The sequence below is a fragment of the Physeter macrocephalus genome, chromosome 18 (assembly GCF_002837175.3).
Source record: "Physeter macrocephalus isolate SW-GA chromosome 18, ASM283717v5, whole genome shotgun sequence".
NCBI lineage: Eukaryota > Metazoa > Chordata > Mammalia > Artiodactyla > Physeteridae > Physeter > Physeter macrocephalus.
Window position 1 is genome coordinate 30,385,767 of NC_041231.1, and position 13,383 is coordinate 30,399,149.

Here is a 13,383-nt window from a genome sequence, read left to right on the forward strand (position 1 = left end):
CCCTGCATCGGCAGGCGGACTCTCAACCACTGCGCCACCAGGGGAGCCCAGCAGCTGCCTTCTGCTGCTACACTCCCCCTACTCAAGCTCCACCAGTCCCCCTGACCCCCTGTTGTTCTTGGAACCCTCCAGGACCCTCTCCTGCCACACACAGCCTTTGGATTCTCTGTTCCTTCTGCCCAAAGTTCGTCCACCATATCCACAGGTCTCACACCTTCACACCCTGCAAGTCTTGTTCAGAGACCTCCTTCTCACCCTATTTTAAACTGTACCCCTCCAACTTAATCCTTCTCCAGACCACCCATCACCAACTACCGTATATATATTTCACTTTTTTAAAAGTTGTTGCCTCTCGCTCACAAAAATAGAAATTCTGTGAGGCCAGCTCTAGAACGTTTGCTGTTTTTCTGAATATTAGAACAATACCTAGCTCAAAGTAGCTGCTCAATTAATACGTGTTGAATCAATGAATCAATGACTGAACACAAAGAAACAGACACCACTGAAGGGTTTTATGAGGGAGAAACTATCCACTTTAGATTTTAAAGCTATATTTTGAAACCTCACTTCCTCAGCTTATGATTACCTATACCCCTGAGGATTTCACATAAGGAGGTAGGCTGCAGGCCCCACTGGCCTCCAGCTTCTACCTCAGCCACTGCTAATTGAACATCCATACTACTACCATGGCAACCTTCAGAGCCCACCCTCTGGACAAAGTACAAACCTCTTTTCAGGATGACTTCCCTCCTGGTGCATGGAGAGTTCCACCTCCTGCCCTCCAGCACTCACCTCCCAGGACTGCAGCCAAGTTCCAGGCTCCCCCATCCCCTAGATATGTCCCCACTGCAGAGGGTGCTCCCATACCACACCAGCTAACTCCTCCTTTGTGGCTTAACAAAAGCTCCAACTCTCCCCTTCACCGCCTCCAAGAAGCCTTCCTTGCCTGACCACTGCTTCCCCACTCCGAGCTCTGACTTTACTCTCCCTCAAGTTGTTGAGATCACTGATTTTTTGGGCTCACACTCCCACCCATCCAAGGCCCCACAGGTCTTGCTAGGAAGTTTCGGTTTTCTTCTAAGCTCCATGGGAGGCTTCTAAAGGCTACATAACTGCCCATTTACTTGGGTAACACCTCCCCATCAGCCCTGTCTAGATACTTTAAGAAAAAGACATACAAAATTCTTCTTCCTACCCACACTCAACTGATAACCTCCTATGCTCTCTTTTACGTCACAGAAATGACAGGAAAGAACTCCCTACCTTATCTTCCCACAATTCCACATCCCTACCTGCAACTGATCCACATGCTCCTCCTCTCATTACAACAGAAAAAAGTCTCTGACTCAACCCAGAACTGACCCATCCACCTGGGCTGTGATCCCATGGCCTTTTCCCATCACAACGTATTATCCTCATGATTATCCATTTTCTCACATGTGATCAATTACCTTTCACTCCTGGATCATTTCCAGAGGCAGACAAACGTGCCCTAATACTATCCAAAATAAATAACATGAAACGAAACGAAACGAAACACACCTTCCCTGTATTGCCTTTATCTATGCCCCCATCCTGCTTTTAACTCATTTCTCCATTCTCTTTAAAGCAAAACCCTCTGAAGACCTGCCCCCACTTGCCCTCTCCACTTCTCCAGCTCTGGTCATATAGCTCCCCTCCAACCAGGCATCTGCCTCCCTGACTCTCCTGATTAAGGTCACTAACGACCTCCACACTGCCACAGCCAGAGATCAATTCCCTGGCTTGGGTTTACTCTACTTCACAGCAGCACGGGACACGGGCCATCACTCCTCACCTACCGTGTCTCTTCTCTGGAATCCTACACCACCACACAAACCTGGTTTCCCTCCCCGCTCACTGGTGATTCCTCACGCCTCCTGCTGATTCCCCCTCACCCACGCACCCCCTTAATGAGGGCTCAGCCACTGGCTCCCTTCTTTTCTTTACTGACGCTCACACCTGAGAAGAACTCACCTGTCCCCCAGTTTTCCATGCCCTCTGTACAGTGATGACACAGACTCACCCAGTGGCTCCAACCCAGGCTGCTCCACCAGCTCTGGGCTCTATATTCAACTGCTGCATGAGGATGCACAGTGTGGCCAAAAACACAGCTCCTGACCCCGAGTCTCCTGATTTTCCACCATTCCTCAGCTCATTAGATGGTACCACTCAGCTGCTCAAGCCTCAGATTCCAATCCTTACTTCTCTCCCTCATCCACATTCAATTCTTCACTACATCATCAACTCCAGGGTGTAGAGAAAAGAGAACCCTCTTACACTGTTGGTGGGAATGTAAATTGATACAGCCACTATGGAGAACAGAATGGTGGTTCCTTAAAAAACTAAAAATAGAACTACCATATGACCCAGCAATCCCACTCCTACGCATATATCCGGAGAAAACCATAATTCCAAGAGATACATGCACCCCAATGTTCACTGCAGCACTATTTACAATAGCCAAGACATGGAAACAACCTAAATGTCCATCAACAGATGAATGGATAAAGAAGATATGGTATATATATACTATGGAATATTAGCCATAAAAAGGAACGAAACTGGGTCATTTGCAGAGAGGTGGATGGACCTAGAGTCTGTCATACGGAGTGAAGTAAGTCAGAAAGAGAAAAACCAATATCGTATATGAACGCATATGTGTGGAATCTAGAAAAATGGTACAGATGATCTTATTTGCAAAGCAGAAACAGAGACACAGACATAGAGAACAAACGTATGGATACCAAGGGGAAAAGGGAGGGGGGTGGGATGAATTGGGAGACTGGGATTGACATATATACACTACTATGAATAAAATACATAACTAATGAGAACCTGTTGTAGAGCACAGAGAACTCCACTTAGTGCTCTGTGGTGACCTAAATAGGAAGGAAATCCAAAAAAGAGGGGACATATATACGTATGGCTGATTCATTCTGCTGTACAGCAGAAAGTGACACAGCAATGTAAAGCAACTACACTCCAAATAAATAAATAAATAAATAAAACCAACTCCACCTCCAAAATACATCCTTAAGAGGACAGCCTTTCTGCCTTGCCAGTGCCATCACCGGGATCTAGCCACTATCACCTCTCACCTAGTTGACTGGTCCCTATACCCTCTCCCCGATCCATCCACCATCCAACAGCCAGTGGTCTTTACACATCACAAATTAGATCAGGCCACTCCCTGCTGAAGCTACTACCCCCCAGTAGGCTCTCATTACACTTCAGATAAACCCAAATGCCTGACCTTGGCCTCTGCTATCTGACCTTTGTTAGCCTCATCTCCCTCTACTCTGCTCCATGCCCATCTCGGAGGCCGCATATTTGCTTGTTCCTTCTGCTTGGAACACTCTTTTGCCTTCTTCCACATGATCCAGTGGCCACTTCCTTCTCACCATTCCCATCTCAGTTCAAATGTTAAAGCTCAGATAAGCCGTCCTTGATCATGTTAGCTTGAACGCCCCCTCCTCCACCGCCAACTCATTAGCCTACCTTATCGACTTTACAGCACGCAATGTCCTTCAAAAATGTTTGTGTATTTATTGTGTCTCGCTTCACTAGAGGGCAGGGGCTCTTTCTAACTTGTGTCACTCTATCCCAACACCCACAAGAGAACCTGGCACTTAGTGGGTAACTCCATCAACACTTGCTAACCAACTGCCGGACAGGACTGTGCCTTCCTGTTTGCAGTTATACCCTTGGACTCTAACCCCACAAGAGGCACAGAGAATGTCCCTGTCAAATGTCTGTGGGATAAAAGCAAACGAACAAAGGCACAACAGCCAGAGGATTCTCAAGGCAGGAATCATGGCTGGACAAAATATCCTGAGGCCTGCTGAAGGACAGAGTCTGGACCTTGACAGAAAGTGAACTGACCAGGCTGGCAAATGTGAGTCCTGCCTGTCAGTAAGTGCCCAAGGTAGTCACATGGCTGTCCCTGATCAGGTATGAATTGCCCTAAGTCCAAATCCTGTAACTGAAGACTCAAAATTGGCCTACAGTGGGATTACAGAGAATGATGGCTACATATTACCATTAGTAGGGAAAAAATTAGTGAAATTGTTAGCAGAATCTTTACAATGAATATGTATTAACTTCAACAACAATTATTTTCCATTGAAACATATCTGTCTATATAGTTTCCAAAGAGATCAAGGTCATTTAAATGAAGAACTGCTTCAAATTTAAATGGAAATTTCCTAGCATTGAAAAGGCAATTTTTAAAATTCCCTCATCAGGCAGAAAACCCCGTGACTACCACCGCACATACATAAAATCATAAAATAGTAGCCTCAGTTATTTCTGACCCATTTCCCAACTTAGTGAGGTTAACTTTATTCTGGTGGCTGTAATTTACCTTTCTTGCCCAGAAAAAGACCTTTGTAAAACATTCTAAGAAGGAACACAAACTACAGGCTTCCAGGAGAGGAGCAAGTGCAACTCTGTACAAGCAGGGGAACGTCAATCCCCACACTGGGCTTCCCTCTGCAAGTCAAGAGGCTGACTAAAGGAGGAAACGAGCAATGTCAACTCCCTCGTCTCATTTTCACTAGAGTCCATGAAAGCTGGGAGCTTGGGTTCATCTGCTATGCTCCGTTGTGCTGAGCACACTGAGGTGTCCTCTCACTGCCTACAAAGCGCCTGCAAAAGGAAAACTGGCATTTCACCTCCTGCTGCTGCCGAGTCCTGGCAGACCACTTGATTAGAGGCATGCTCGCGTCACTGCATTTTCATGATTGACAAAAATAATAAAATTAGCAAGTAACGTTTATTGAACAGTTGCTCTGCCAGACATTATACAAAAGGCTGAAACCGTATTATACCATTTCATCCTCCCAGTCACTATGAGGTACTGCTGTACTACGATTCCCATTGCACAGGTAAGTCAACTGAGGCTTAGCAAAGCTATGTAAATCTTTCTCAAGTTACTCACCTACGAGAGCTGAGATTTGAACCCAAGTTTGTTTAACTCCAGAACTGGAGTTCTCAGTATAGCCTGTATTTAAAGTTATCTTTTGCAAACTTAAAAAATGGAACCCCGTTTTCTGCCTAACACCTACTAGGGTTACAAGACAGACACTTAGGGAAGCTGATTTAAAGCAGTGATTATCAAACACCAAAATACACACTGATCTCCAAAAAGGCCACAAGGAAATGTGAAAAATAAGGACAAGGCAATGAGTCCTTCCCAAATCTAAACTTTCTTCAAATTTAAAGGATGGTCCTTTATTCTAAAACAATGGCCCTCACACTTTTATGATGCTAAGAATTATATGTTATAATGTCTAATTATATACATTATAAAACGCTAGCAACGCTTTGTTTGGTCCCCATTTCAGAAACTTTCTGGTTTGAAATATAAAAGCCTGGGACTACTGGTTAAACGCATTCTTTGTTTTTGTTTTTGTTTTTTTTTAAACTGCCTCACGAGTTCAGGATTGTGGAAAACATCTGTATAACCTGGGATGGGAATATTTTCTGTTTTTAAGATTATGAGTCTAATTGATAATGAACTATTACTTTCTCCTTGCCATAAGCTTACATATAAGAGAAAAAGTATTTGATGTTAGCAGGGTCTTTATCACAAAGAGGAACAGGAATACTTCATCTAGTTTTGTTATAAATGCCTGAAATGCAAAAACCATTCTTCTCCTTCTGCTCATTTATAATAATCCCTGCTGTACAAGATGAATATGAATGTCATCTTCTGCCTTCCTCTCAAAAGTACAGTAACTCCAACTGGTAAGTCTACTAACAGGCTTCTTTTTCTTCTTAGAACTTCAATGAAAAAATACTTTAATAATCAGAGGAGCACATTTATTAAAAATACTGCCATAAACTTTGAATATCAATGTGATTAAAAGCAATCTTGCACTGAAATGCTATTTAAACAGTGGAAATTCACTTCTTTTTTTTAAAAGGATTTTTTTTTAATGGTACAAATCCCAGATGATTGTGTTTGCTATCTGCTGCAACTTTAGCTTTCATTTAAATCTTTTTTTTTAAAAGCCAATTACTTCTAATGCAAACTGTGCATACTTTCCCTCCCCCTCAAAAAAAAGATTTTATAAAAGAACTGCTAAATACAGCATATAGACTGCTGTAAAGCACACCAAAGAAAGGGCTCTTGATCTCTTTACTTAAAAAAAAAAAAAAAAAAAAAAAAAAAAAATTTTTTTTTTTTTTTTTTAAAGTCAGTATTTCTAGCCAAAGATAAGGAAAACAAAGGTCACAGCAACCTGTTCCGGCTCATGAAAAGCAGGTGCACATTCTGGAATGAGCTCAGCACAGCAGAGGGTTAAGCATGTGAGCTGTGGAGTTAGGCAGATATGTGTTCCAGGGTCTCTTACATGCTTTGTGTTCTTGGTGAGGTAATCTCACGTCTCTGGGCCTCTGTTTCCTCATCTGTAAAATGGGGATAATGGTAATACCAAGATCATATGACAGCTGTGAAGAATACATAAGGTAAAACCTGTGCTGACACAGAGTAAAAGTTCTCACTGAACTTGAGCTGTCCACATACATGTAGGAATATCGTGAGATGTGGACAGGAGGAAGCAGGATGTTGTTATAAGGGAAAAATCAGACCGCGTAACATGTAGGTCATACTCAATAACGAGGCATAAATTCCCCATGCTTCCCTCCTGAGATCAGAGTTCACAAGAAGCAATCAAAACTGTAAATGGAGTACATTCAGCTTGGAAGCCCCTTGCTACTACAGGAAACGTGCATGGTTTCCTTTACTGTGAAGCCTTGTGGGTTGAAGAATTCAGCATGGACTGTGCCAGGTGTGACACTTCCCAGCAAGCACAAAATCAAAGATGAGAGATCAAAGGATTCAGTATGCCCTCTTTATAAATCAAAATGTAGATGTGTTTCCTGGTGAATCTGCCTTGTAAGTCAAGTTCCAAGGCCTCCAACAGGGCTTCAGCTTCTCTAATCCAACTCAAGGGCAGAAATTCTCAAGAATCTGTGTCAGGTACCCTTTTGAAGAAAATCCCATGAAAGTTCTAGACTCCTTCTCCTGAGGATTTACATACTATACAGGAGCCTAACAGAAGCCAAGCCCCATCCTCACAGTCAAAGGCTCTGGGAAGCAGGGACAGTAACAGCTCTGTTGATGTTCTATTTTTGCATTGCCCAGAAACAGGTATATGCCCTAGAAAAGTGGCAGGGAATGACAAAAGTGACAAAAATAGGAACCTTCTTACACGAAACCTTATACTCTCACGTGTCTCCTTCTAGCTCAACATATTTCTTCAATGTTGAATTAACTTTAGGTTTAACAGTGGTTTTTACCATTTTGAAGATTCTCCCCCTCAAAACAGAAAGTTCAAGTAGTAGAATCACATTCTGAAGAATGGCCCTTCATTAACCAAGAAACCCATTAAAACAGGGATGGCAAACTTTTTCTGTAGAGTCAGATGGTGAATTTAGGCCTTGGTGGGATGTATGGTCTCAGTCACACCTAACTCAGCTCCACGGTTCACTGCATGGAGAAAGCAGCCACAGTCAGTAGATGAAGGGCTGTGGCTATGTTCCAATGAAACTTTACTCATGCACTCTGACAGCTGAATATTACATATTTTCCCACAGGTCATGAACTAATCGTCTTCTTTTGAAAGTTTTTATTTCAACCATTCAACAATGTAAAAAGCATTCTCAGCTAGAGTGCAGTTTGTGGTAAAATAGCTAAGGAGCCACACTCAGGGGAAAGAATCCTTCCTTAGGAGTGTCTCTCTAGGTCTACCGGGGCTCTCACTCCTGGGTTAGCACCGACTTTACAGGTAGAAAGTTACAAACAGGAACTGTCAGCAAGGACACTGCCTACTGCAGCCCTAGCACTCACCCAGGGAGTGTCAAGTGTGGGTGATCTGCAACCAAATCATCCGAATGCTCCTTAAATGTATGCTAATGCGATTCTGATGCAGTGAACTTGGATTGCACTGACTCCTGTCTGAGGCTTAGTTTCGGTCTCTACTTGAGATGTCAGCCAACTGCAAGTCCTGCCACCTGCAGAACCCTTACACACTCATGGAGGGGATCACAAATGGCAGCCGGGCTTGCCTCAACAGAAGGCGCAGAGTACAGGAAGGCTCCATTCTGCAGGAGACAAGCTTAAGTCCATGCAAGCATAAAAAAGAAAACTAAAAGAAATATGATGTCTGGGACATGTGGGGAGTTCAGTAGAGATGAAACAAGATTGGGCAGGGACTCATTAGCTGTTTAAGCTGTAGGAAAGATATAAGGAGGCTCATTAAAATACTGTCTCTACTTTTGTACATTTCAAATTGTCCAAAGGAAAAGCTGGGGGGAAAAACATAAGAGAAACCCTAGAGAAAATCACAAGTGCTCTTTACTTCAGAGAGAAAGTTTTATGTCTATGACGTAGTTACTTTAATAGTCTTTGGCACCAATACCTAATTTGTTTTCAGTTAACTCACTAGGAACAATTTTTTTTTTCCCTAGGAAAGAAAAAGGTGGTATTGTTATGTTGACTCAGTCCCTGTTGACTGAGGCTACCCATCTTCCTAGTCTTTTTTTTTTTTTTTTTTTTTTTTTAACCTAGCTGCCTGTAGATGCCAACCAACCTCTCTTCCATCTTGCCCTAGGCTCAACTATGTCCCTGTTATTTTGACAGGGAGGTCACCTGTCATCAAGTGTGGATATCCTCTAGGTTGCCATCCTACTCCCTTGCCTAAGTATCAGAGATAAGAGAGGTGGTGTCCTGTCTGCACTCTTTCTGGAAAGTGTAAATGGAGTGCTAAACTCAGGACAGAGACACAGGAAATGCTGAAAGACAGTCCTTGGCCTCCCCTGGGGCCAGAAAGTACATCTCCCCACAGAACAGGTACCTTTTTTTTGAGTCACAACACAATGGAAAATTAGTCATTTGAACTCGTCAGTCTTCCTAGTAGCCCAGTTCATTCATTTTGGGGGCAAATATTCACTGAACACAAACAAGGCGCAGGAGCTCAATATATCTTGGTCAATAAGAAGCCTGTCCTCTGGGAGCTTGCACTCTAATAAAAGAGCCATCACATAACACACACTTTCAAATGGCGATAGAGAGTTCGGAGGAAGGAAAAGTACTGGGTACTTTGATGTTGTATAAGAAGTGGGTGCAAGAGAAGTTAGGAATGGCTTCCCAAAGAAAACATCATATTTCCACTGTTGACTCCCACAATAACACTTTACATTTTGTTTCAACTTGCTGTGAAGTTAAGGCATTTAATGTTTTTATTTTTTAAGGCTCCCTACATTTTCAGGTACTGATATGGAAACCTTAGTCAGTTACTCATACCAATTAATTTCATCTAAACATTACTTTGTTAAATCTACAATTTCAAAAATCACCTTTAAATAAAGGTAATTTTCTTCTGAGTTTAGTCTTTGAAAAAGTTTAAAAGTGTATTATCAATCTTCTTCCACTAAAACCAAATGTGCCATTAAATAATATTACAAATTACAGAATAAAACAAGGCAATAAAAATGTGAGGATGCAGATAAACCTCTGAAAGATAACTGAAATTTTATCCTAACATTTACCTACTTGAGCTAATAGGAACACAGGGGAATGACATATTAGCTAAACCACAAATAATCTCACTTCCATCTAAATCTATAGTTCCGACCTCTCCCACAGCATTAACCCTTAGGCAGTCTCACATGAGGAAACTGGCCAAATCAAGCTACAGGAGCAAAAAGAAAAAAAGAGAAAAAGAAAAAAGGACAGAGATCCTAGCTTAGAAGTTTTGAATTTTGGGGATAGAGATATGTGAAGAATCCTTGAGAATCCAAGAGAAGCTGGGAACACTTGCCCTGAAATTGGACATCTATTTTGCATAAAATTTCAGGGGAACTATGATCCCCTGAAGCCCATTCAAGCCCCAGGTTAAAAACCTCTGACCTAGACAAATAGCAAATTAGGAGATCAGGTCTAAGATGACCAGCATTTAAAAGGGTTGAAAGGAATTAGTATGTGTAAAGTCATTTTCCATAATCTAATTTAATGTCAACCCTTATAACAACCATGGGAAGTAGGTGTTATCACCTCCTTTTACAAAGGGGAAAGCTAGATTCTGAAAGGTGAAATGCAACATTAAGCAACTTAATCTTATACCCAGGTTTCCAACTCTTAGATGCACAATCATGAACTGGAGAATTCGAAACGTCTGGCCAATATTCCTAAATATCCTCCAAGATGAGGAGTTTCTGACTGAGTGCTTCATTCATATTATCAATTTATCTACATATTTCTTCCCAATTTAACTTTGTTGACAAGAGGAATTAGTATAAATTTAATTCCAAAACATGTTTTCTTGGTAGGAGATAACCTCAACCAAAGACAAAGGACAACTGTCTAATAATTTCTGATAATTTAAAAATGTATCTTCATTTCTTAAACAGCCTGACATGAACTATTTGTTAGAAAAACAAAGGCCCACTGTGTTAGGTGCTGAACATCCTTATGCTTGGATTTTTAAACTGTCCCAGAAAATCCACAAAGTCACAAATGAATCAAGAATTGACTGAGTTAAAAACTTCAGTCTCTACTCAAAACAGGCAGGCTGAGTTTCAGCCATCCTGGCTGCTTCAGCATCCTCTGAATGGTTAGAACAGCTTACAAAAAAAGGGCACCTCTAACAGTCACTAATAATTTGATAGGTCAGAAGCACACACAACCAAATAATCTATGATCCCTTTGTGCCTGAATAAAGTAATGAAGAGGTCCTAGATCTTCTTGGTAAAATCCACTCATGACTATGTCCCAACTGAAAATAACAAATACAGCAAAAAATGGGTCCAGGCAACTAAATTTGGTTGGGTCTCAATCCAGACCAAGTTGCCCAGTGAAACACTAATACACTTACTCATCCTCTATAGGGGAATTACCAGTAATTAGCACCCTGTATTCACACAGATTTAGAAACCCTTTATGGGAAATGCATCCACACCCAGAGAAAGAAACTAAGAACAGGAGCCGGTGAGGTCCTCTAAAGCTCTACTCCAACTGCTTCCTATGACTTACCACCTAGTGATTTTAATTTTTTAAGCCCAGGCGGGCTGCCAATTCAACACTAAAACCGGACTAACAACTGATTTTTCCTATTGCAACATTGCCAGCAAGTCCTGTGCTTTCCCTCTCTTTCCTTCCGTCTCAAACAGCAATTCTCATTCTCAGAAATCAACTAATTTGCTCTCTAATCTGTTCCAATTGGAAGCTCTCAGAGAGCTGCCACTGGTATTACTCTTCCTCCTAGGGCCAAGAGGCCAACAAATGGCCAGTTCAAAAAAACCAAGACAGTGAACGTGGAGGCAACACAGACACTAAAAACAAGAAGTAACTGTGGAGACAGAATAACAATGGGCCAACTCTGGACTTTAAAATATTCCACTTGCCAAAGTTGAACCTATTCTTGGGCCCCTGACAATAACTATACCAAAATACATGGTCACACTGAGAAATAAAATTGCACTGGGAATATAAACTCAGTATTTTGGATACCAAAGCTCACTCAAGTCCTTGTCTATACTGCTACTGAAGGAATCGCTTGAATTGAACCTAAAATTGACTGGGCTTCAGAAGTCCCTTCTGACCACAGTGTGCCCGGGCCTGGCAGAGGCATTAGACGGCAAAGGTGACTATTCACGGAAAAAGAAAATCTGAAGTAAAGGTCTGACAGTTCCTAGATACCTGACCTTTCATTTGGAGGCACACTTTTAACTACAGTTATTTCCCTAGAGTACCCTTCTACCAGTTTTATTAAAAACTGACCAATAATTAGACTCTGATTTCACTAGCTAAGAGCACTAAAGGCTTGTTTCACCATATAAAATTCTTCACCCCCACCGCCTTGCTGATTTTGGCAGCTCAAAAAAACAAAGAAAAAAAAAAATCCGACCAAGAGCTCCTCAGTTGTGATGATCCTTTTCATGAAACTCTAACTTAAATCCCATAGAAATAGGCTGCACAGGTAAAGTATCACCTTTTTTAAAGTTCAAAATTCATTTTGATTGCCGGCAATAAATTTCAGGTGGCAAGGTTTCCTTTTCAGAGCCCCCTAAAACACTCGTGGAAAAGCTTTGGGAAGCTGAGAATTCCTCCACTCCTCCTGTTTCTCCATAAGGGGGTCAGACCTAAAGGGATCTGGGTTAAAATCACTGCTGCTCCCCAGCGCTCATCACCGAGCGCCGCTCAAACTGCACCAGCCAGGCCTCCACTGAAGGGTTCCTGACGCTCCCCGTTACAGGAAGCCCCCGGAAACGGGATTTTCCAAACGCGCAGTCCTCCCCCTTCTTCCTCAGACAGCATCCTCGCGTACGGGGGCGGAGTGGGTCAGGTGGGCTCGAGCTCCCGCCCTGGTTAGCCGGCCGGGATACTTCCCCTAGCCTTGCACAAACTCCTTCAGGGGGCTGGACTCACCTTCGCGACAGAGCCCCATGACTTCGCGGTTTTTCCCAAACTCCTTGAAACTTTCGTCCAATTCCGTCCCTAGGAGATACACACACACAGGAGGAGGGGAGAGGCAGGTCAGTGGCCGGGAGTGTGACGCACGCTCACGCACGCACGGAGTAGGTGCGGGCACCTCCGCGTTCCCCAACCGAGCGATAGCATCTCTGACCCCCGAGGGGGCGGGTCACGGGAGGGGGGAGGGGAGAGGGGCCAGGCGAGGGGGGGAGGGGGGGTTGGGGGGGCGGAGCGGGGGGGAAGAGGAAGGCGTGGACACTCACCATCTTTCCCAGGAAGTTTGGAAGCCTCGACCCACAGATTCCACGACTGTCCCAGCATCGCTTCGGGACTGGGCAGGGGCCGGCGCTCCCCGACGGTCGCCATTGCGGTGGCGGCCGAGGTGGAGGCGGCCCCGGGGCCGCCGTCCTCCGGCCGTAGGCGCCGCGGCGGCGGCGGCGGCGGCTGCCGCTGGGGCTGCGGCGCCTGCTGTTGCTGCTGCTGCTGCTGCCGGGCAGCCGCGGCCGCTGCTCCGCCCGCCGCCGCCGCCGCCGCTCGGCGCGGCTCCCCCCTGACGTCATCCGCGGCCCGCTCCGACATTCTTTCCGCTCCTACAATGTAACAAAAAAAAGGGGGAAAAGAGTCGCGCGGGGGCCGCTTTTAAGGAGGCGCCGGGGAGTTCCGGCGGCGTGCGCGGCCCGCGGGCCGGGTGGGGCGCGCTGACAGCGCCCCCAGCCGCCCAGCCCCCCAGCTCTTCTCCTCCCGGGCCACCCCCCGCCCCAGGCGCAAAGTCCGCTGCGCGGGCTCGCTTTCGCTTTCGACTCCGGCGCCCCTCGGGGGAGGGGACAAGCGCCGGCGACCCGCCACCGCGGCGCAGGGTCCCCAGCCTGCCTCCGCCGCGGAGA

The 13,383-nt window shown here is 44.4% G+C and overlaps 1 protein-coding gene across 1 annotated transcript in view; it reads right to left on the reverse strand.

The window, feature by feature from the left end:
• The window catches only part of ATXN7 (ataxin 7), a 92,576-nt gene that overhangs the window by 79,021 nt on the left and 172 nt on the right, over positions 1–13,383 (reverse strand). The window contains 2 exon segments of the mRNA XM_024123753.3: positions 12,455–12,523; positions 12,763–13,089. Coding sequence (XP_023979521.1) covers positions 12,455–12,523; positions 12,763–13,078 — 385 coding nt within the window. The 5' untranslated portion in view covers positions 13,079–13,089.